This window comes from Eupeodes corollae, chromosome 2, assembly GCF_945859685.1.
Source record: "Eupeodes corollae chromosome 2, idEupCoro1.1, whole genome shotgun sequence".
Classification (NCBI taxonomy): Eukaryota; Metazoa; Arthropoda; class Insecta; order Diptera; family Syrphidae; genus Eupeodes; species Eupeodes corollae.
In genome coordinates this window covers 135,493,215-135,517,484 of record NC_079148.1, presented here as the reverse complement: position 1 = coordinate 135,517,484, position 24,270 = coordinate 135,493,215, and the positions used below count along the sequence as shown (strand labels likewise).

Here is a 24,270-nt window from a genome sequence, read left to right as displayed (position 1 = left end):
TAGATATCGTGGATATCACCAATACCGCAGGGTCTCCTACATAAAATAAAATAAATAAATTAGATGGCGCAACAGTCCGTTGAGAACTAGCGCCTAGTGACTTACAACTCTCAACCATTCCTGTGTGCGAGTAATGTTGTCAGAAATGGAGGGGGCCTACAGTTTATATGCCGAATCCTAACGGCTAATTTGAGAAAGAACTTTTCATGACAAGAGTAACTCTTAGACAATTTTTCAATTCCTCGTAAGAGGCAGTACCCGTGAAAAGATTTTAGATGGCACAGGCAGGGATCGAACCCAAGACCTCTGTCATGACAGTCCATAACGCAGAAAAACCCTCATTTTTTCTTGATGATTCAAAGCACCACCGCGTGTTTCCAGGGTTGGGCTCTGTCAATAATTGCACATTTGTTTCACTAAATCTACACAATTTTCGAAAACCTTCAACAATTTGACATCTTCTATTTTTATAAACACGATTTGTATCAAAGTTATTCAAAAAACTTGTCCATTTTGATAGTTGTTAATCAACTAGAACTTTCTCACATAAAGCTTTCGTCGAGAGATAGATCTCAACAATTTGAGTTCGAACTCATAGCTTGAGATCGATCTCGGTATCTGTATTTTTTTTGCATACCACTCTAAGAAAGTTTTCAGAAAAGTGAGGGAAGAGCTTGAATTCATCTTTTTGCATATGACCCATTGTGCTCAAGGGGATATTACTACCCTTATTATGCAGAAGCAAGTGTGAGCACTTGGAAGAGGAGAGAGATTAAAAGGAGATGTCGGTGTACATTGGTTTTGAATCCCTGAATATTGCAATGACTAGGAAAGACAGAGTGTGGTAAGACATTCCACATTCGCGTAGTACGGCTTAAGAACGAATCTCTGTATTTGACAGTACGGCCGATATTGGGTTCGAGGGTATACTGATGAGCATTCCTAGAATTCGAGTATTACAGTTGAACTGTTCAAGAGGGGGAATGCATTTGGCTATTTCATGGCTAACGCTAAAAAAGGGTCAGACAAGAGACCTTACTTAGGCAAAAACTAATGTTACTATCATTTTATAAGTAACATAATAACTTTTTCTCTGCGTATTCTCTACTTCCTCAGGAAGTTTACCAAAAAAAAAAAAACAAAATAAATCTAGCAAATTTGAATTCATAGCATAATAATAAATTTTCTAATTGATTTAAAAAACTGGCAACATTGACAACACTTCAAAACCGGTACCTACATAAAATAAAATGTATAAAAGAATGGGGAGGAATCCCTGCTTCTAGGATTTCCTTGTTTTTTATAAGTGTGTATATGTGTACGTTGTTTGTAGATGTTGGAATGTGAATGGTTTTGTGTGCATGATGAAAATCAGGATGAAAACAGGGAAAATGTTGCTCCGTTTCTGACTTTGCCTTTGCCTTAAAATTCGGCCTGCCTTCCTGTCAGCCTGCTGCTTGCACCACCTTCTTGTATTTCATGTTTTTCATTTCCATTTGGTAGTTTTTGTTGTTGTTGTTGTCGTGTGGTGAATTTATAATTTTGTTTTACTTTTTCCTTCGTCTATATGGGTCCATGCACAAAAATAATATACTGTTACCCTGTGCCCTTTAAAATTATTCTCTATTCAATTCAATAGGTAGTTGTTCTCGGTTCGGTTCGTTCATTTTCAAGTTGCATTGCTGCTCCTGCTACCTTCAACCGTCGACGACGAAGAGCAAGAGGAGATTTACCTTCAAAAAATAATGTACATACCTTCATCTCGGTAGTGTTTTGTTAGTTTCCATTTTCGTGCTCTCATGATAATTATTTTAAAAAAATATTAAAAATTGAAATTGTGTACTGTTTTCGAGTTACATACTAATAATTATTTTCTCTTATTTCCCTCGTCTAGCAACAACAATTTCCTGATTTTGTTTTTAATTTTTGCTGAAGCAGTATTCTAAAACTTTTTTGCATTGAATCTAAAAAAAAGAAGAAAAAAGTGTTTTTATTTTTGTATCTTTTTTTCGGTCGAGTGTAGTTTTCCCTTGAATGAAACGTAGAAAGAAAAAAACTCAATGAAAACACAATGGCGGAAACGATTACATTAAAAGAGTGTTTTAAGTTTAAATAAGAAGCTAAAAAGTTTATAGTGATTTGAAGGTTCTTATTTTGAAATTTGTTGTTATTCCAAACATGAAAAGAAAAAAGGAAGAAGAACAAAAGTAAATAAAATTGAAAATAAAAAGGAAATTATGCACATCCTTATCTCTTGCACCACATATCCCTTAAATTAAAAAAAAAACACACTCAAAAATAGTGTTCCCAAAATATTTTGTTTAAACAAATGTCTTCTTCCACCAACTGCAAAAAAGATTTAAAAAAATATAAATAAAAGTTATTCCTACATAATTAAGAAGAAAATGTGTTCAAATTAAGCGAAAGGAAAACAAAATAAAAAAAAAGCATCCATCACAAAGGAGGAAGAAAACAAAACAAAAAGCAGGAAAAATAAAAGAAAAACAAGAAGAAGAAGAAAACAAAAGGAAAAGAAAAATACAAAAAAAACGGTTCAGTTTTCCTGTTTTTGTTATTTTAATTATTTTATTTTTTTTTTTTCGTGAATTTCGAGTGTGTAGTGATACTTAGCGAAGCGACTCCGAACAAAATGTCAACGTTCTTGAATAACTTTTTCCCAGCAGGTAAGTTTTTTGTTTATTTTTTTGGCTTGCATATTTTTTTTGTTTTGGGAAATTTCAGACTTTTTAGAATTTCCATTGGTCAAAATGACATGTATTTTGAATTCTTTGGAGACTTTTTGTGTGTTTTGCAATAAGCACCTGTAGATAAATCTTTCTCTCCAAAAAAAAAAAAAACAAATAAAATGTTTTGTTTAACCTTTAACAGAGGTCGCGCAGTCCAAAAATAAAGAAATATATATTGTCAAACAGTAGTTTGAGGGAAAATCAATGAGGCTTGCCTGCTGTGCTGCCAGAATCAAAAACCCGTTACTAATTAACGTAAATCTTGGAAGAGAAGCAGAGGCCTAAGGATGTAAATCATGACAAAAAAAAAACAACCAAAAGAAATATGAAAGAGCAAATTTAATGTTATATGCTCAATAAGAAGCTATACCTATAGATTGAGTAGAACTTTCTTTGAAGGAATTAATAAATAATTTATCCCAAAGCAGTTTAATTTCTTAAAGGGTAAAAAGTAGTAGTTATATGTACATAGGTACCTACCTAACCTATAAGTAATCTCAAATGAATCAAATTGGAAAAGTTTTAAGAAGATTCATGGTATTCTGATAAAAATTTAACACAAAACCGATTGGAGATGAAAAACGAAGGTCGAGTTTAATGTTGCTTTTCTTTAATTTCTGAGAAAATGGAAGTCTTGTGGTTTGAAGTTTGTGAAGGAAGTGTTGATCTATAGGCAGTTAGTTAAGAAAACAAGTTCCAGGAAGTTTGTAATAATTTGACTTTATTCTACCAATCTTAAAGTTTTTCAGCCACATGACTTTGATGGTTTCTGATGAAACCCTATTGTTTGTTGATGTTAAAGGGTTTTTGGATGTTTTAAAATGGTTTTTGAGAAACCACATTTCACATTTCACAATCAGACAATTATTGAATTAGGTAGTTAAAATTCCAAGTCCAATTCTTTAGGAATGTATGGTTCATTTTGTAATAATTAAGTACACTAGCCCAGTCTGAGCACAATTATCACTTCCTCCTTAAACTGGTTGTGTTCCCGTTTTGACAGATTTTAAGAGAGAGAGCTGCAAAGGGCCCAAAAATGGTATCATAATTTACGATAGTTGTTTTTTGCATAACATTTAAGTTTTTGCCTTAGTTTTTAATCGCATTAAATAAAAACGTAGGTTAAAATTAGTTAAATATATATAAAAACATATGTTTAAATCATACAATTGCGGATCCAGGTGGGGGGGGGGGGGTCGTAGGGGTCATGTCGCCCAATGGGAGGTAATTAATTTGTTTCTTTTTTTTCGAAGGAATTCCCTTTAATTCAAAACTAATCACATTGCGTTAATAGACATGACCCCAAGTAAAAGACGCGTTTTTATGGGAGTATAACAATAAACGCAAGGCTTCATAAGTCTTACGAACTATGGTGTTAATGTGGTTATCCCATGTTAAAAACGATTTAATATTATTCCTAAATTTTTAGCCGTCTCAATAAATTCTATCGGAGTATAGTTCATGACAATATGAGGAAAGTAAGACAGATCAAGAGGTGTTCGGGAAATAACTATACATTTAGTCTTTAAAGGATTTAGTTGAAGCCTATTTGCTGTGACCCAATTCTGAATCCTTTCAAGATCTTCATTTAAGCATTCAATGTAGTGTTCAATTAAGCCGAGGGGACAATTTAAGTTAAGCTGCATATCATCGGCGTACAAAGCTAAGGAACAAAATTTCATTGAGTTTGGAATTGAATTAATGTACATTGCAAACAACAATGGACCAAGAATGGAGCCTTGCGGAACACCATTTAAATTCGGTAGGAAATTTGATAGCAACCCACTTATTTCCACAGCTTTTGAAAAATTTAAGAAGACTAAAAATGACACATGATCTTTATCCATTGACATCCTCAAGTCTTAAATAACATTGATTAGGGAAGTGATACAACTATGTTTCTTCCGGAAACCAGATTGCATAGGAGTAATTAAATTGTTGGCATTAAGAAAATTATTAAATTGTTTTTGAATGAGTCTTTCAAAGAATTTAGACAAAAAGGACAAAATAGCAATTGGCCTGTACTCTATCCCTTTGGAATATTTTGGTATAGGTAAGATTTTTGCTAGCTTCCATTGCATAGGATAGTGACCAGACATGATGATGAAGTTAAAAATATGGGTTAAGAATGGTAGAAGAATAGGCAGCAAAATTTTGAGAAATGATGGATGTATATCGTCAATGCCAACGGCTTTTGATTTAATTGAGAGAGGCAGAGTCGTTGGAGAAAAAACCGAAACCAGAGATGGTAATTGGTTCTATAAACGCAGGCCCAGCAACTTCATGCTAATGAGAATTTGAAGAACTTGAGGTTTCAACAGAAGAGCTAACATATCTTTCGTTCAGAATATTTTTATCTATTTCAGAGCTGAGGCACAATTTACTCTTGCATAAACCAAAGTTTCGTTGACTTGTCCATAATTTTCGACCTCCTTGCGAATGGCTTAGGTAATTTGAAAAACTACGCCTTTTGGTTTGATTTTCTGTTGAATAATTAAAAAATTAAATAAATCTACTTTTTGATTGAATTTCTTTGGATGCTCGGGAACTGAAAAAAGCCCGACAGTTTTCATATCAGATCGTCTCTCTTGAATTTTTGTAGCGTTCTTCGTATTAATATAAATGGAAATAAGAAAAGTATATTTTATTTTTCGAAAAAAAGCTACGTTTCAAAACAATTTCTTACATTTCTGCGTGAGATGGACCAAAAACCTTTCTTCAATATTATCTTTTAGCTCTTAAATATGGCATATTTAATAAACTGTTGAAATCTTGAAATGCCTTACAACAATAGTTTAAAATAATTTGATATCTAAAGTTGCCACTTTTGCAATTGAAATCTGTAAATATAAGGTTAAAATACACATTATGTTATTAAAATTTTGTTAGCCTCTTTTATAAAACATTAAAGAACATTTTTAAGCGGTGAGTAAAAACTCATCTAAGTGTGTGACCCTCCTGATTCAATATCTGGATTCGCCCTTGAAATCTTATCAAATACTATTGACGTTACTCATTTTCTATTAATTTCCAAGTTATCTTTTCATAAACTTTTGACTTTTTAAATTTATCCAAACGTTTGCAATGAGTTGGATGTTCACTATTCCTAATGGCAACCTTAATTTCTGAAATTTTTCGAATTCCTTTGGAGTTTTTCTTATTTTTGAAAATTGAGAACTATAAAAAAAATTGAAAAAAGAGGCTGGGATACGACCCACACTGATAACTTCCCATCCCGTCTGTCGATTTGTCTTCCTTAAAAAGTTTGTAGGTTTCCGTGTTTTGTTAAAAAAGTTAGCAGTTAAATTATTCTAAACAAAATTAAAACATTACCAACAATATTTTACATATGATTAGATAGTTTGATTTCAAAATCTATTTTCTTAAATAAGATCTTTATTCGAAAACCAACTCTTAATACCATTTTCGTATCATTTTTTTAGATTTAAATTTTGTATGAAAAAACTGACCGTTATATTTTTACAAAAAATTGACTGATTGTCAACAAAAATATTTTCTGTGAGATAAAATAAGTTACAAAGAAATTTGCGTCGAAAATCACTGTTTACCAACTTTTTAGGTTCTTATTTTTTGTAAAAAAAAAACTGTCAAACTTGGATTAACCAAAATGTTCTCCCTTCTTTTAAAATTGGGAGTCCTTTCTGCATCTTTCTGCATTATTATCTGTCTAACAAAATTTATTTGAAGTCGATATCTTTTCTGGTTCTTGAGCTATGGACGACGAAAAAACGTCTCGAATGAACGTACACACGCACGCACAGACATCTTTCTAAAAAAAATTTTATTTCGACTCTAGGGACCTTGAAACGGCGAGAAATGTCAACATTTTCAATTTTACAAATAGGACCGATTACAGTAACTTCCTATGTGAAGTTAATACCGGGTTTCCAATAAGAAGTTTCATAAATAAATAAAATCAGTAAATTACAATTTTAAAAGGAATTCATTAATTTCCATCAACAATAGAAAACGATATTATGCAAATGGTATCTTGTTCATGAACTTTTCCATGACCAATTCGCATATACGCGGCTACATAATGTACCTATAGATGCATACGTATTCTAAGGAACTTCATTTTAAGTGCCTTAAATCCATTGTTGAGCTTTTGCGTGGACCTTATCTTTCACTTGGGAATTAAAAAAAAGTCTAAAAATATGACAAGAATTGGTGGCCAGTTGTGATTATTTCTTCCAAAAATAACATGGTTAGAAAACTTATTTAAAAATCTTTAGCGTTGTTAAATTTCAAAAGATGACATCTTAAGTGACAAACTGCAGGTTATTCAGAATGAAAACTCATATAAAAAAAAAAACAATTTATTGTGAATAGTTGATTCAGATTTTGAAAACTCGCTTTAATTTTGACAAACGTCTGTTTAAAAGCGTATCCATCATTTTTTTCAAACTCGTACACATTTTGTTGTATTTTCGCACACAAAAATGTTTATTTCAATTCTTACAATTTTTAACCACGGTAGAAAAACATTCAAGAAGATAAAATGGTTACAAATAAGTCCTAAAGTTATGAGTATCAAAGTGAGAGGGAATAAAAGTTTTGGTTTCCGCATTCTTGACGTGGGATTGGATTCTCAAATTCAGGTCAAGGGTAAACTTCTGATATTCCTTAGATGTTTAAATATTGTAGTAGAATTGTCCGAAGATTAGATTGCAGCCGGACATTGCTAACAAAAGTATTTATAAAACGACGAGAATAGTGTGTCCAACTGTCAAAATTTGTGAGTTGTACCCTAATTTTGGTGATTGGTTGATTTGTTAGCGTAAGCTAAGAACTTGGCAAAGTTCCAAAAGAAAATAGTAAAGAGGTGTCAAGGTCGCTGAGTGAGGACCACGTCAATTTTTGTTTTACACAATTTCAAGCATTACATTAAAGTTGGTTAACATCGTTCTAAAGCCGATACTGTTGAAAGAGTAAAGGAGCTCCTTTCTTATTCTATCTGAAAAAAATCTAAAATGACCTAAACCAGAGAAGGTTGTTAATAACAATTCCATCATTTTTGGCTTCAATTCTTGCATCAGCAAAATCTCTTAATCCAATCATAAAAATGAACAGAATTGACACTCTGTCGTTTTCCAATTGCCAAATCAAGAATTTCTGGGAATCCCTTATACAAAATTAATAGCAGGGCTTTTAGTTTCGAGAAATGGTTGTACTGTAAGTCTTGTTATGATCAAACAATTGCAATTTGAAAAGTCATTTGCAGAGTCATAAGGCTAGGTTAGGTTAGAGTGGCCTCATAATCCAAACACTTAGGCCAAAAGAAAAGGCCTATTGTGATACCACATGAATCTAGAGAGATATTCGATATCCTTTTTAGCTAGTTCACTGGGATTATCAAAAGAGTAGTCTCCCAGATGAAGTTTGCGTCTTAGTGAAAGCGCAGGAAAAGTGCAGAGAAGTTGAGAGATTGTGTCCTCTTCTTCCTCGTCCATACAGCTCCTGTCATTTGAGGCTACACCAAGTGGTATTGCGTTCCTGCCTATAAGATAGTGACCCGTAAGGACACCTATTAAGGAGCTAATATTAAGTCTGCTTTGAGATATCAAGTCTTTAGAGTGCTTTAGGACCAGTGAAGGCCATATTTTTTTTTTTTTTTTTTTTTATAATTAGCAAACACTAAAAGGGTTTTTTATACCTTTAATATGCCAAAGACACAGTGTGAGCATTAGGAAAAGAGGGAAGGGTTGGATAGGAGGTGTCGGTGTACATTGGTTTTAAATTTTTGAACATTGCAATGACAGGGAAAGCTAGAGCGTGGCAAGGCGTTCCACATTCGCGTAGTACGGCTAAAAAAAGAATCTCTGTACTTCATAGTACGTCCGAAGTTGGGCTCAAGGGTAAACTGATGGGCATTCCTAGAAGCGCGGGTATTACGGTTAAATTGTTTAAGGGGAGGAATGCAACTGGCTATTTCACTAGAGCATAGTCCGTTAAAATAACGGTAAAAAAGGGTGAGGCAAGAAACCTTGCGTCGATGTTCGAGTGATGTTAACGAGTTGATGATGTTTATGTCACCAATCATTTTAAAAGCTCTTTTTTGAATACTGTCCAAGAGGCTTAAATAAGTTACTGGAGCACCAGCCCAGAGATGAGAGTTATATTCAAGTTTCGGACGTATATAGGTTTTGTAGATTGTAGCCAGATCAGACGGAGAAAAAAATTTCTTGCAACGTCTCAAAAAACCTAGACATCTTGCGGCATTTTTGGCAACATCGCGTATGTGATCGCTCCACAAAAGGTGGTTGCTGATGCGCATTCCGAGGATGTCAAGATTTTCTGTTTCGTTAATGCAAGTGCCACTCATAGATAGTGGCAAAGACGGTTTATCTCGCTTTAACGAAGCAAGACAGCATTGCGTTTTTGAAGCATTAAATTCCACACGATTTTTTATTCCCCATTGTACAATGCTGTGTAGGTCGGAATTTAATGAGCTAATCATATTTTGCCGTTGCAGTTCCACATCCGAAGAGGAGGGTTGTGAGTCTGGAAACGAATATGAAAAGCTAAGAGTGCTATCGTCAGCGAAACAATGTATTGGATTAGAAGTAGCAGACAGGAGATCATTTATAAAAATGAGGAAGAGGGTCGGAGACAAAACGGAGCCCTGGGGCACACCAGCGTTTATTTTATGAGTTTCAGACTTGAATCCGTCCAAAACAACTTGTATTGAACGGTTCGAAAGAAAATTTCTAATCCAACGAAGAAGAGATTCATCGATACCGAAAGCACGCATTTTCGATAAGAGAGCAAGATGCCAAACTTTATCAAATGCCTTTGATATGAGTTTTGTGGCTGCACGTGTTGGCAAATTGTGCCACCTAGAGTTTGCTATCGCAAAAGCTGTTTCTTTGAGCAGAAGTTTACATGTAGCTATCCTATCCTATACCTATCTTCTCTCTTTCAGGTGAAATACGTATGACGGTTCCATTTTTAGCGAGTTCATCGGCTCTACAATTTAACGTGATTTCTCTGTGGCCGGGCACCCAACAGAGGTGAATGTTAAATTGCTGAGCCATCTCCATAAGAGACGATCGAAGATCGAGAGCTGCTTGAGATTTGGTTGAGACACCATCAAGAGATTTAATAGCAGCCTGACTCTCAGAGAAGGTGCGGATATCAGAAGTTGATATAACGTTTTCTCTTAGCCAGGAGAGAACCTCTTTGATCGCTAAAATTTTCGCTTGCAAGACGCTACAATGATTAGGGAAGCGGAATGAGATGCTTAAATTAAGCTTTTTGGAGTACACACCACTACCAACTCCCACATTTGGCTTGGATCCATCTGTATAAAAATGAATACTTTTGTCATCCAGGAGTTTTTAGTCTTCCCATTCATTCTTGGATGGATTCGATACCTCGAAGTTTTTTCCAAATAGGGAGTTTGGAATGATGTAGTCTATGCACTTTGGTAAAAAACCAAAGAGGTTCAAAAAGATGGAGTGCCCACAATTTTTTTGTTGGTCCATTGAGATGAGGCGTTGAGTCTTATAGCTATACTCGCTGCCATGCCACTTGTTTGTTGAAGATGTCGACGGGTGTCAGATAGAGGAGAGTGTCTAACGCTGCTGAAGGTGTGGTTCTTAATGCCCCGCTTATGCAGAGACATGCAGTGCGTTGGACTCTCCAATGCAGTCCACCATACTGCAACCCCTAGATTAGATAAATATTGGTCGGATGACCGATGTGTATAGCCAATTGGTAATGCGAGGTTGAAACCCGCATTTACATCCTATGGCTTTCTTGCAAAGGAAAAGAGCTATTGTAGCTTTTTTAACTCCTTCCTGAATATTAGGTTTCCAACTTAATTTTTTGTCCAATATCAGACCAAGTTATTTGGCTTCATTGGTTAAAATTAGTGGTACACCTTTTATTAAAGGTAGTACAATTACTGGAATCTTGTATTTCCGTGTAAAAAGGAGGAGGTCTGTTTTTTTGAGGATTAATACTAAGTCCGCAGTGATCAGCCCATCTAGTGAGCATATTGAGTGCGTTTTGGAGGAGGTCTCTCAGTGTATTAGGATGTTCTCCTGTGAAGTCGATAGCAACATCATCGGTATACGCAACCACTCTGTAGCCTTCCCTCTCAAGGGATATTAGTAGTTCGTTAACCACTACGTTCCACAGGAGAGGGAACAGAACATCACCTTGCGGAGTGCCTCTACCGACAGACCTTTTCGTACAAAAATCCCCCATCATATAGTTGATGATGTCATAAGTGTTCAGGTCGAGTTCATGGTTCAGCTACAAGGCCGTTCATTTTTTGAGATTGAATATACATAAATTAAAATAACAGCACTATAATTTAAAAAAAAACATATTTTTGGATTGAAAATGATTTATGTTATACTTCCTATATAATAAAATAATAATTTCATTTAAAGGTGTTTTTCCTTCTTTTTAGTCAGCTGGTTGGTTGGTTAACCTCGTCTGTAGACTTTTTGCACAGTTTTTACCACCTCTACCTCCTTAACCACGTTCACCTGAATTATGTTTCATTTATCCAAACCAATGCATACCTGATGAAGCCTGCCATTCTTTGGTGCTGCTTTTATACACTCTCTCTTCTTCAACCTATAAAGTATAAATAATTGAAGAACAGCTCAAACAACCAACCAAAGAACAAAGAAAATCTTGCCCTCAGCTCGATTATAGGTACCTTTCCATATACATATTTGAGTTGGAACAAAAAAATAAAAAATAAAGACAGACATCAGAATCACAACATCGTTTGCAAAAAAAAACAACAACAACAGCAACAAAATCCAGAACATAATTGCCACAATGTTGGTTGACTGACTGGAAAAACGAGAATATTTTGCAGGCTCGTCTTCTGTCCTATACATACTACTCCTGCTTTTGCTCCTGATACTCCTTACCCCATTCCTCATCCGTGGAAAAACGTGATAAAAACAGAGAATCACAAAAAAAAAGGAAAACCAAACGAACAAGTGGAGTGTGTAGAGGTACATAAGGTAGATAGATAGGTACCTAAAGGTATAAAACAAAGTGGCAAAAACATGGTGCGGATTGCGGGTTGTGGAGGGACGGACGAAGTCATTGTTATGAATTTTCAAGAGGAAATCACTTTGATGTTGTTGTTATTGTTGTTGCTGTAATCGTTCTTGAGACAAAATACTCATACACTTATAAATATAAAGGTTATGTTTAGGAATTATTTAAACCTTAAATCTTCAATTCAATCCAATTCCAAGAAGGAATATGATACATACTTTGATATGCTCTGCTCACAGGGAGGAGTAATTGTCCCTCATGAGATGGTTGGAATAGAATATAGGAGGAATGTGGGACGAAAAACAAAACGCAAAGGCGCATATTTTACTCGTTAAGGTTGGTGCTCGCCACATCGCCATGAGGAGATGGATGAGCAACCCATACAACAGGAAGTATGCAATTAACGCTTCCTTCTTGTCATGGAAAACACCAGAACTCGTTTTGTTTACAAGGTAAACGTAAACTGATCTTACTGAAGAATTACGGAATTTTTTTTTAACAAGGAAGGAAAATTCTGCAACCATGTTGTTTAAAAGGATTTCACTGTGTGGAGGGGGATGAGCGACAAAAGAGCGGTTACTTCCTTGTAAAGTTGAAATTTTATTTAAGGATATACCTACGTTCCTGTGTGTTTGTAGGTCAAATTAAGAGACTTGGGATGCCTTCATAAATTATCTACTTCACACTTTCGGTATTTTGGGTACCTATGTGAGTGTAGACTTCTTTTGAAACTTGATAAGAAGACATAAAATTGAATTCAACACTTTACATGAGTAAGCTGTGTCAAAAAAGTGTCAAATTACAATGAATTTGTATCTATTGCGAGGGGTTGATGTAGGTATGATTGAGGAATATCCAAGTTTTTAAGTGTTGACTTTAGCGGTAAACTTTCAAACCCTTCAAAATAAGCTTTGACACCATAGACTCTTTGGGGGAATAAGTGAGTCCCTAGTAAATAATATTGATTTCCTCCCCATTCCATAAAATTGTTGGCACAAGATCCATGAGACAGCTTTTGACAAATGGGTTTTTGAATATATGTTTTAATGTATCAATGCACAGTGCGATATTTTGGTCGAAAACCTGGCCAAAAATATTTGCGCACATTTTTCATATCAAATACTAAAAAGTTATTTGGAAGGAAAAATTTTCAATTTTTAGGTGCAGTAAAACCCACTTAAATGCCCATTCTGATTAGCCCAAAGAAAAAAATTATTACAAATCAAAAAAAACATGTATGTACAACACTGCGCTATAATTTTTTTTACATAATATTTTATTCTTTGTTTTGTTTTCTGATTTGTTGTTTAATTAAATAGTTTTTGAGAAATTAAGTTTTAAAGTTGAAATTTGAGATAAGGGTTGATGTCAATAAAAGCCGGTTAAGCACATCCTCGTTGCATGCAGTCCTGGAGAATTATCGTGAAAAGTTTTCCCTCTATTTTCGGAAATGCTTATTTCTAGCTTCAGCAGCTTCTTCGGACAACTGGCCGATTGACCACAACGCATGGGATATGACACTGGTAAAGTGGATTAAAATCTTATGCATTCTTGGAGACAATATTTAGCAGTATCCATCGTAAATTTTGTGAATTTTTGAAGATCTACCAGAGGATATCACCTCTAATATAATTTTGAATTTTTGTATCAATGATAAATCCATGCTTGTAATGGAAGCTGCTTCTTCTTGGCTATTAAAAAATCTGCGTGAGGTGTTGCCATACCCAGCCTTTGGAATGTCCACCAGTAAGTCCATTTTATCGTGGAACTCTTTTTGTATTTGTCTCTTGGCTGCTTGCATTTTTCCCGGTCACTTTTTTCTGTTACGCGATCCTTTTGCACTTTCACTTTTCGTTTGTACGACAGATGCAGTAGCAATTCAAAAAACCTAATCCTGGCGTTTAATATTGATAGCCCAGATCTGAAAGTATATGGATTCTTCGGTTCTGTAGTATTCAAGCCGTTGAAACTTTTTGATGTTTTTCCATATATGTAACAACGTAATGTAGATGCAGTATTTGTTGCTGCGTTACACACTTTTCCATCGACCATTGTTGGAAGCAGTACATGGTTGACTCTTATATTGTCGTTTACTTTTGTTGCTTAAAGAATTCGGGCCTGGTTCTCAACTTATTCGATTTCTTCATCGATTATGTCCTTACTTACGTTCAAGGTGCTTGCTTTCTCTAAGCAGATCGCATCTAAGCTCGACAATAGGTGTCATAACCGGACACTGTCTTATAGGAAAGCACGCCACGAGACAAATGACTTTAGCATAAGCTGTACCGACGAGGAAGAGGAAAAAACGGTTCTTCATCTTCTCTGCACATGCCCTGCTCTAACTCGAAAACGCAAGAATTACCTAGGATAATTCTTCTATAACGATCTAAACGATCTAAATCATATCGGTATAATCAGCCTCTCACGTTTCGTAAGAAACTCAAGCTGGTTAAATTAAGCTTAGGAGGAAGACTCAAGCTTTTTGGTGGGTAACAATTCTGTTGACTCATCTGTGCTGCGTATGTCAGTTCATCAAAAGACACACTCTTTCGAAGTTGTTGAGTCCCCGAACTCTTTGCTTGGGCAACCTTTAGACTTCCAGGAAGTATTTCAAGAGGTAGTGTTACTTCTTCGCTAAGCCACTCTTCATTCTTATCCAAGAAAAGCTTTTCTGTGCAGTTGCCATCTCCGTTTATAGTTTGCTTTGAAAGCCTTTATAATTTGTGTAACTTACTTACTTACTTAAGGTCCTACTACAGTCCTGTGTGAACTAGGGCCTCACCCAAAAACTTCTCCATCTAGCTCGGTCCGTCGCTAAATGTCTCCAGTTTTGCGCTCCAAGTTGGGTTAGGTCACTTTCCAAATTGTGCGCGCCACCTGATCTTCCTCTACTGCGCTGTCCTGCGGGTGTGAATTCGAAGACTTTCCCGGCCGAAGCATTGGTTTCCATGCGCTCTACCGAACCCAGCCATCTTAGTCGTTGGACTTTTGCCCTTCTGGCTAACTCTAAGTCGCTGTATAGCCCGTACAGCTCGTCGTTCCATCTTTTCCTCCACTCCCCTTCGATGCATACGGGACCATAGATCACACGAATAGCAGGACGGGGATGATAAGGAGATGACTTTACCACTCAAAAGCTTTCTTAGTCCAAAGAAACAGCGGTTAGCAAGAGTTATTCTGCATTTGATCTCAGCGCTGGTGTTGTTTTCTGCGTTTACAGCAAAGCCTAGGTAGACGAAGTCCTTGACTACCTCAAAGTTACGTCTGCCGATTGTGACGTTTTCACGAAGACGTCGGTGTTGTATGTCCTTTCTTGACGACAGAATGTACTTTGTTTTGCCCTCATTAACCTTTAAATCCATTTTTCCGCCTCTGTCTCAATACTCACAAAAGCCCCATTGACATCACGCTGAGTTCTTCCGATTATGTCAATGTCATCAGCATATGCTAGTAGTTGGATGGACTTCTGAAAGGTAGTGCCTCTAGTGTTGATGTGTGAGCTCTGCACTATTCTTTCAAGCACGATGTTAAAAAAATCACATGACAGCGCATCACCTTGTCTAAAACCTTTTTTGACATCGAAAGGTTCTGTTATGCTGTTTCCAACCTTTATGGAGCAGCGTGAATTCTCTATGGTCATCCACGGACGAGTTTGGCAGGGATGCCAAAACTAGACATGGCTCTATACAGCTCGTCCATGCAGATGCTGTCATATGCGGCCTTGAAATCGATGAAAAGATGGTGGGTGTCGATTTGGTGTTCTTGGGGTTTTTCCAGAATCTGCCGTAATGTGAATATTTGATGGACTGTTTACTTGCCTGGTCTAAAACCACACTGATAAGGACCTATCAGGTTGTTGACGATGGGCTTTAGACGTTCACATATTACGGCAGAGAAGATTTTATAGGCGATGTTTAGTAGACTGATTCCTCTATAGTTGGTGCAGTTTAGAGGGTCTCCTGTTTTTCAGGATTGGGCGAACAATGCTGAGGTTCCATTCATCGGGCATGCTTTCTTCCGACCATATCTTACAGATAAGTTGGTGCATGCTCCTAACCAACTTATCTCCAGCTGCTTTAAAGAGCTCGGCATTCAAGCCATCCGCTCCAGCGGCTTTATTAGACTTATTTTTAGATATGGCAATCTTTACTTCGTCTAAGTCGGGAGGTAGGGATTGTTGGCTTTTCTCGTCATAATTTTTGTAAGTTCATCTATTTTCTCTGGGAGACAGTTTGTGATATCCATACATTTTTTATCCAAATCTTTAAGTTTACCTTCAAGGAGTCTTTGTGAGCTTTCCCTTACCAACTCATGGAGCTGTTTCCCGGTCAGAGACAAGGTGGAATTAGAGTCACCTGGAATAATATAAAAAATGTTTAGTTATGGTTGCTTGAAAGGAGTTTTTTTCAAATGCTTTGTTTTTGAACGGAGGTGACGAATTTATAGATCTACTTCACTAAACAGTGCTTAGTCCTGAGAATGAAAGGTGACAAAATTGATTTTTGGCCACGTTTCAGGTCAAAATACCACACTGTGCAATGGTATGACTTGATATGTTCATTTATTTATTTAACAAATCGATAAATGTTGTCAAGTTGTTAGTTCTTTAGCTTAACGAAGCGATTTAAAGGTTGGAAATTAACCCTCATAGACAGTTGCTCACGATATATCGAAATTTGTATTGATTTCTTCGTAGCTAATTAAGGACTTAAGGTGTATTGGAACTTGTGATTGACCAATCGAAATTCTAAAGAAAAAATACTCCAATTAGTCCCATAAATGAATTCTTCATGGTTATCCAACATGATTTAGAAGCTTACCACAGACGTAGGTATAACAGGTGTTTGCTTAAAATAAACTGTGTGTGCTTAAAATGAAAACCTCAAATTCAACTTTTAAAAACATCTGCAAACGCAACAGATGTTAGCCAGTCGTCTTCATCGTCATCGTCGTTGTCGTCTTTATCGTTAGGTAGGTGTAGGTATGTATCATATTATTATTGCTTATGAATGACGTTTATCCTTTTCTTCTATGGGATGTTCCTTTAAGTTTCAAACAAAAGCAGTTCAACAAGTTTTTAAAATGTCGATGTGAATGTGACACTGGCAGTAGGCTGGACCAAGATAATATTAAAAAAAATCTCCTCATCTCGGAACACATCCAAAACAAGGCCGAATAAGTAGAACGATAACGAACAAACTAACAACTGCTGAGAAGATTGGCAATAGAAGTATCATTTCATAACACTCCTCATCCTCTCTCCACATCTTCGTGTGGACTTCTTGGAAACATGGATAGGAGTGGAGAAACACACAAAAGATAACAAATTACGTGATGGCTTTATTCCAAGAATCACCTGTTAGTTAGATGGATGTCTCGTTTTGATTAAGTTTATTATATTTTTAAGGAAGGTTGGGTAAGGGTTGTTGTACGGGCAGGAAGGGCTAGGTGCTATTTGTTGTAAGTTTTTTGGGGCTTGAATTTTGAGTTCCCTTCCCTTTTTTTGTGTGTTGACCTTTAACCGAGACAAATTCTAGTAGGCAGGTATATTACACCTGGCATTTCTAATTGGAAATTGAATATAGAGATTCTTTAGACTGAAATAGAAGATGAGGATGATGATGGGATGGACGAAAAGGTTCTCAGCATCAAGGGATCTTTTTTTTAAATTTTTTTACGGATAAGCACACACAAAAGAAGAAAGCAGATGGTTTTTGATTCTCTTTCACTTGCTTTTCTTGCTGTTAACTAAAATGTGTCTTTTTTTCTTCTGCCAACTTAAAAAAATGAAATAAATAAAAAAAAGTACTTAATCAAATTTTAAAGAAAAATACGATTAAGAATTCAACTAAGCGTGAAGGAAAATAGCAAAACAAAAAGTAAATTAAAATAAAATAAAGCCAAAGAAAGGAAGACTGAATAAAACACACACCTTTGCTATTTTTGTTGTTGTTATTGTTGTTTCTTTGTGGCTATTGTTGTTAAATGATAAACAAGAAAATAGACATTAGACACAGGCCAGGCACTCATGAAAGTTTGTCTGTTCTTGGTTTTACTTGAAGGTCTAATGACCTTTGGGTTTTTGTTTGGTTAAGTAGATATAATAAAGTTCCTAAAAAGTTTTCTTATTTTTATAGGAGTGAAAAGAAAAAAACTTAAAAATAAAGGTTTAAAAGAATAGAAAAATTTAAAAAAGTCTATGTTCCTAATGAATGAAAACCTGAATTGGAGCAGAAGGTTAAGTAAAAGGCTTATGAAGGTGCACATTCACATCCTTTTATTTGAGTTCTTGGAAGGTATGAACAAAAATATATGCAGCAGCGGCCAAAATAGTAGACACACAACTTGTAAAGGGTGTTTCTCTAGAGGTACAGTACTGTGCAAAATTTTTCCAACTATCACCGCCTATTAAAGTTGTTCCAATCAAAATATTTGCACCTTACTGTTCATAATCTAAAAGCACTGATCTAGAGGCAAAAGTCTACAAATGTATCTTTTACAAAAACAATAATGATATCAACTGTGCAAAACTTTTGCAACTAGTGGCCATTTCTCTTTTCGTCTCATTTTGATAACGGTTAATCTCAATTGGAGTCTCCAAATATGGGAAACGGTCTTGTTTTATGACAAATCAAAGTTTGGAGTCTCCAAATATGGGAAACGGTCTTGTTTTATGACAAATCAAAGTTCAGTATGCAACATAAAACATTCGAAAAAAGACCAATCTGAATGCTCAAGAAAAACATGATCTGAAAAATATACGGAAAAACATAAAGAAACGTTGTCAAGAAGACGTCCAATTCAATGACAACCTCTTATCTTGACTACTATTTTCAATAAGCATAATATCATCGATATAAAGGGTGATTTTTTTGAGGTTAGGATTTTAATGCATTAGTATTTGACAGATCACGCGGGATTTCAGACATGGTGTCAAAGAGAAAGATGCTTAGTATGCTTTGACATTTCATCATGAATAGACTTACTAACGAGCAACGCTTGCAAATCATTGAATTTTACTACCAAAATCAGTGTTCGGTTCGAAATGTGTTTATCGACAAATTTTGTTCAGCGATGAGGCTCATTTCTGGTTGAATGGCTACGTAAATAAGCAAAATTGCCGCATTTGGAGTGAAGAGCAACCAGAAGCCGTTCAAGAACTGCCCATGCATCCCGAAAAATGCACTGTTTGGTGTGGTTTGTACGCTGGTGGAATCATTAGACCGTATTTTTTCAAAGATGCTTTTGGACGCAACGTTACGGTGAATGGCGATCGCTATCGTTCAATGCTAACAAACTTTTTGTTGCCAAAAATGGAAGAACTGAACTTGGTTGACATCATGGCGCTACATGCCACACAGCTCGCGATTCTATGGCCATTTTGAGGGAAAACTTCGGAGAACAATTCATCTCAAGGAATGGACCGGTAAGTTGGCCACCAAGATCATGCGATTTGACGCCTTTAGACTATTTTTTGTGGGGCTACGTCAAGTCTAAAGTCTACACAAATAAGCCAGCAACTATTCCAGCTTTGGAAGACAACATTTCCGAAGAAATTCGGGCTATTCCGGCCGAAATGCTCGAAAAAGTTACCCAAAATTGGACTTTCCGAATGGACCACCTAAGACGCAGCCGCGGTCAACATTTAAATGAAATTTTCTTCAAAAAGTAAATGTCATGGACCAATCTAACGTTTCAAATAAAGAATCGATGAGATTTTGCAAATTTTATGCGTTTTTTTTTTTTTTTAAAGTTCTCAAGCTCTTAAAAAATCACCGTTTACAAGGTTTTTTTGGGAAGTATTTATTTGAGAGAATGAACACCACTCTTAATTTAAATCAACCTTTTGAACAAGCCGGTTTTAGATCCGGTTTTTCGACAATAGATCATCTACAAACCGTTAATCAAATAATAGAAAAATGCAAAGAGTATAACATCACAATATACTTTGCCTTCATCGATTTTGCAAAAGCGTTTGACACAGTAGAGCAGAGATTTATTTGGAAGGCGCTTCTCAATCAAGGTGTAGACGAAAAAATAGTTCGAATCCTAAAGAAAATGTATGACAGAAGCACATCCCACATAAAAACGGAATGCATCGGACCTGATTTTAAAATATCGTGAGGTGTAAGGCAATTAGATCCAATTTCACCAGCTCTCTTTTTCGCAGCCTTAGAAGGAGTATTTAAAAAGCTAGACTGGGAAGACAAAGAATTGAAGATAAATGGCAAATGTCTCTCAAACCTCCGATTTGCCGATGACATTATAATTATCGCAAACAGCAGTGAAGAACTTCAAACGATGCTGAACGAACTGTGCTCGGAATGCGGAAATATTGGTATGTCAACAAATCAACAGAAAAATTATGACAAATGGTGCTTATGATCCAGTTAGTGTTAATAACAATATATTAGAATATGTTGAAGACTATACATACCTTGGTCAGATTATCTCATTCAAAGACAAAGAGAAAAAGGATATAGAGCAGCGAATGACGAACGCTTGGAGGCAGTTCTAGAACGTTAAGCATCTTCTTACATTGAATATTTCGAATAAAACAAGTAAATATGTGTTTGACTCAACAGTTCTTCCAGTCCTCACCTATGGGTGCCAAACTTGGCAAGTCACGAAAAACACTGAAATGAAACTCCAATCATGTCAGAGAGCAATGGAGAGAGCTATTTTGAACGTTCATATTGCCCAGCAAATTAACCATCAGAATATAACAAGTCAAACTAATTTTGAAGACGTTAGACACAGGCTTTAGAAACTCTAATGGGAATGGGCAGGTCATGTAATACGTACACCTGATAATCGATGGACAAAATTAGTAACCGAATGGATACCCTTAGAAAGCAAAAGAAGCGTAGGTGGACAACATAAACGCTGGAAGGATTGGAGAGAAGCACTAGATGAAACAAGGTGGAGAAGTCTGGGGGAGGTTTATGCTCAGATAACCTAAAATTATACCTCTCTTTTCAAATAATGTATATATTTGAATTAGTTTTAAACCTTGATTGAATTATTTGTTTCTTGTAATTTAATTAATTTTACGTACACATACTTGTTTAAATGTACTGTAAATATATTCAATCAAATTTTAATTATAAAATTATTGTAAATTTTAAAGTATCAATGAGTGAATAAAGCTTATAATAATAATAATAATAATAATGCATCATGCTAGGAGGAGGTGGTTCAATTTTGGTCTTGGGTTGCTCCACTGGCAATTCGGCATGTGGAGGGCATAATGAAGTCTGAAGACTATGTAGACATCTTTTGCAACACCATGCTGCCTTTTGCTCAATGTGAAATGGAAGTTCCAACACGACAAAGATCCCAAACATAAGTCGAAGTTGACCACAAAGTGGATTACAGAAAAAACGATTGTTTTACCATGGCCAGCCCAATCCCCAGACCTAGTCCCAATAGTGAACCTTTGGGAAATTGTGAAGAGAAGAATTTGAAACAACATTTTTAAGCAGGAAAGTGACCTCTTCGCTGGAATTCAAAGGCAGTGGAATGAAATGCCAAAAACGCTTATTAATAACCCTATAGCTTCAATGCCCAGAAGATATCCAGCCGTTATAAAAAATAAAGGGTATGCAATTAAATATTAACATTTACAAGGAAAGTAAGTAAGTAAGAAAAAAGTTTGAAATTTAGTTGTGAGATCTTAGTTGCAAATGTTTTGCACTTCAATTTTACGAACTATTAAAATATTAAGTTTATTTATTTTTTGTTTGGGTGAAGAGTGTTAATTTTTTTCCCAACAATTACAACGTAATATCACAAAAGTTAAGCATGAAAGAATCTTGCTGTTTGACTGCTTAAACTATTTTTTTTATGAATAATGTTGGAGGTTCTAGTTGCAAATGTTTGGCACAGCACTGTATATAACTTTGAAATCGAATAAAACAAAGATGATTCTTCTTAAATTCACTTTAAATATCCTTTTTTGGGATTTTTACTTAAATATGATTTCTGGCATATGAACGATAAGCCTGGCTCGTTCGATGACTTTTTACAATATTTGTAGCGGTATTTCGGCAATAGCTCGATGAATGTGTTCCTTCTAGTGGTCTATCTTTTCCTTTTTGAGCTTATCAGCGTGGACTAGCGATGTAACATGTTTCCGTAAAAAATCTTAAAGGGGCGTTAAATTCCATGATTTTGTAGTCTAATTCACAGTTCCGTAAAGAGATATTTTACAAAGACTTTTCCTTCAATGAATCAATTGTGGCATTGTGTACTTATAAAGCTTTATACATAATTACTTACACTCGGTACGTTCGCGAAGTTTTTTTCGTCGTCCATAGCTAAAGAACCGGAAGGTTCAAATAAATTTTGTTAGAAGATGCAGAAAGGGCTCTCAAGAAAATTGCGTATGGGTTTTTTTTTTTACTATAGCAGTTTAAAAAAAGGTTTAAATTTTTGTTAATCCTAAATATCTCATGAACCAATGACGCTAGAGAATTGAATTAAAATTAATTTTATTTGTTGTAACGTGATACAAAACAGGAATTTTTTCCGTTTTTATAAATCAAAAAAACTGAAAAATTTCGACTCAAATCTCTTTCAAAAATTTGAGATTCTGGCTTCCAAATAATTTTATCTTATAAGAAATATTGTTTTTAACTTTCGGTGAAATTTTGTGAAAAATCGAATTGACAGATTTTTTTACTTTTTATTATTTTTTTTTTATTTTTTATTATTATTTTTTTTTTAATTTTTTTTATTTTTAATTTTTTTTTTTATAATTTTTTTGGTGCCACCCTGCATGTCCTTAACCTAATCCTTAAACCTATGTAAGCCGGCCAAGACCAAACGCCCTAGCCAACTTTCAAAAACTTTCATAATTTGAAGCCACCAAAACTGGTTCTCCTGTCTCACGCTATCTCTTCGGTCCATCGAAGACAGTCCTACTGAACCGAAGGCACTCGGCTCTGCCCAGTGCGAGGACGTCTCGACTGTTAAGGAGCCGCCTATCTACAGTTTTACGGCTGACGTGTAAGATTAGCGGAAACTCCTACCTAGAGAAAATCTTCGGGCGGATTGTTGCCACTTAAACGTGCACTTTCGTAGTACTCATTGTTGGGCTAGCAAACCCCAAAAATTAAGCTGTTAGTCGACGACATCGCTCTCGCAGTGTGACCCCTAACAAAGCTTCAGCAAGAAATTATCTATTCTGTATATGTTTTTTCTGTTGTATAGAAACTGGTTGGAGTAGTAATGTTTGTACTCCGACTCTGGTGTTCTGTGTAGTCCAAGGCAACGACGCAGACATGGGGCAACGTTTAACCATACACCCATAGGCAATCATTGGCCGGATAAGAGCCATGTAGTTAATCACCTTCACCTTGCTGTCAAGACGGCTGCTAAAAAACAACCGTTTTGTCAGGGCAAAGGCTCCCCTAGCCCTAGCCAAAGCAGCACTCATATGTCTGTCGAAATACAAGTACTGATCCAACCAGATGCCAAGGTACTTTACTACACTTTTATTCGCCAGTGGTTGTCGATTTGGTCCCACGATCACTAGATTTTTCCAGTTCTTTCTCGTATCCCTTGAGGCTCCATACAGCGGAGTCCTGAACAGAATAGTTTCGCATTTCTGAAAGTTGATTTTCAACTTCCAGTAATATTGCTGAATCTTGTCGAAGTCACCCTGCAAAAGTGTCTTGATAACCTCAATTTTTGGGGCGTACGCTATTGCCTGAGTCAGACTTGCTATCAGATCACTGGTGTAAATGCTGAATAAGATCGGCGAGTAAGCCGCTCCCTGTTGAAGACCATTTTTTATATCAAAGATTTCGGTAGATGTAACATGGCCAATTTTGACAATAAACCGACTACCATTAAGCATGTCATAAAACATATACAACAGTGGTTTACTTATGCCAAGTCTGTTTAACTTTAGATACAGACCCTCTAACCATACGGTGTCAAAGGCCTTCTCCAAGTCAACCAGACAAGCACCCGTACAACATTGCCTTTAAGATGTGTTCCATTGAATATCAGAAACAAGCTTAGACGCAGTATGAATAGTACAGCCTTAAAGCCGAACTGATTATCCGGTATTATTTTGTTGTTCTCAGCCCACTTGGACAGAGCTCTATTTAAAACCTCCTTGAATACCTTACTGATACTCGGCAGCAGCCTCTAAAATGCCTGCTTCTAACCTTATAACCGGTAGTTTATATTCTTCTTTATTTGAATGCAAATTTAAAAAAAATGTAAACTCAAAAGTAAGAAATGTTCCTATATTATTTCAGCCATTGCTGTACCTTGCCCACCTTTTATATTTTTGCAACATCAAAAACTGATGAGGTGCATTATGCAGGCTTTTTCGAAACATCCTTGCCGTGGACTATGAGTGTTACTAAAGCTATTAATTAAAGCATTCCTACCTATGTACAATAATATTAAGTATGAATTATAATAATTAATTATAAATGAATGTGGCAAAATT

The 24,270-nt window shown here is 35.8% G+C and overlaps 1 protein-coding gene across 4 annotated transcripts in view; it reads left to right on the top strand.

The window, feature by feature from the left end:
* Window positions 1-24,270, top strand: part of LOC129946703 (PAN2-PAN3 deadenylation complex subunit PAN3) — a 122,702-nt gene that overhangs the window by 8,719 nt on the left and 89,713 nt on the right. For 3 of the 4 annotated variants that reach the window (XM_056056978.1, XM_056056980.1, XM_056056977.1), the window contains exon 2: window positions 1,895-2,684. In XM_056056978.1, coding sequence (XP_055912953.1) covers window positions 2,651-2,684 — 34 coding nt within the window. In that variant the 5' untranslated portion in view covers window positions 1,895-2,650. Of the gene's footprint in view, window positions 1-1,894; window positions 2,685-24,270 lie in introns of those variants that run through there. The other variant, XM_056056984.1, reaches the window with a different exon arrangement.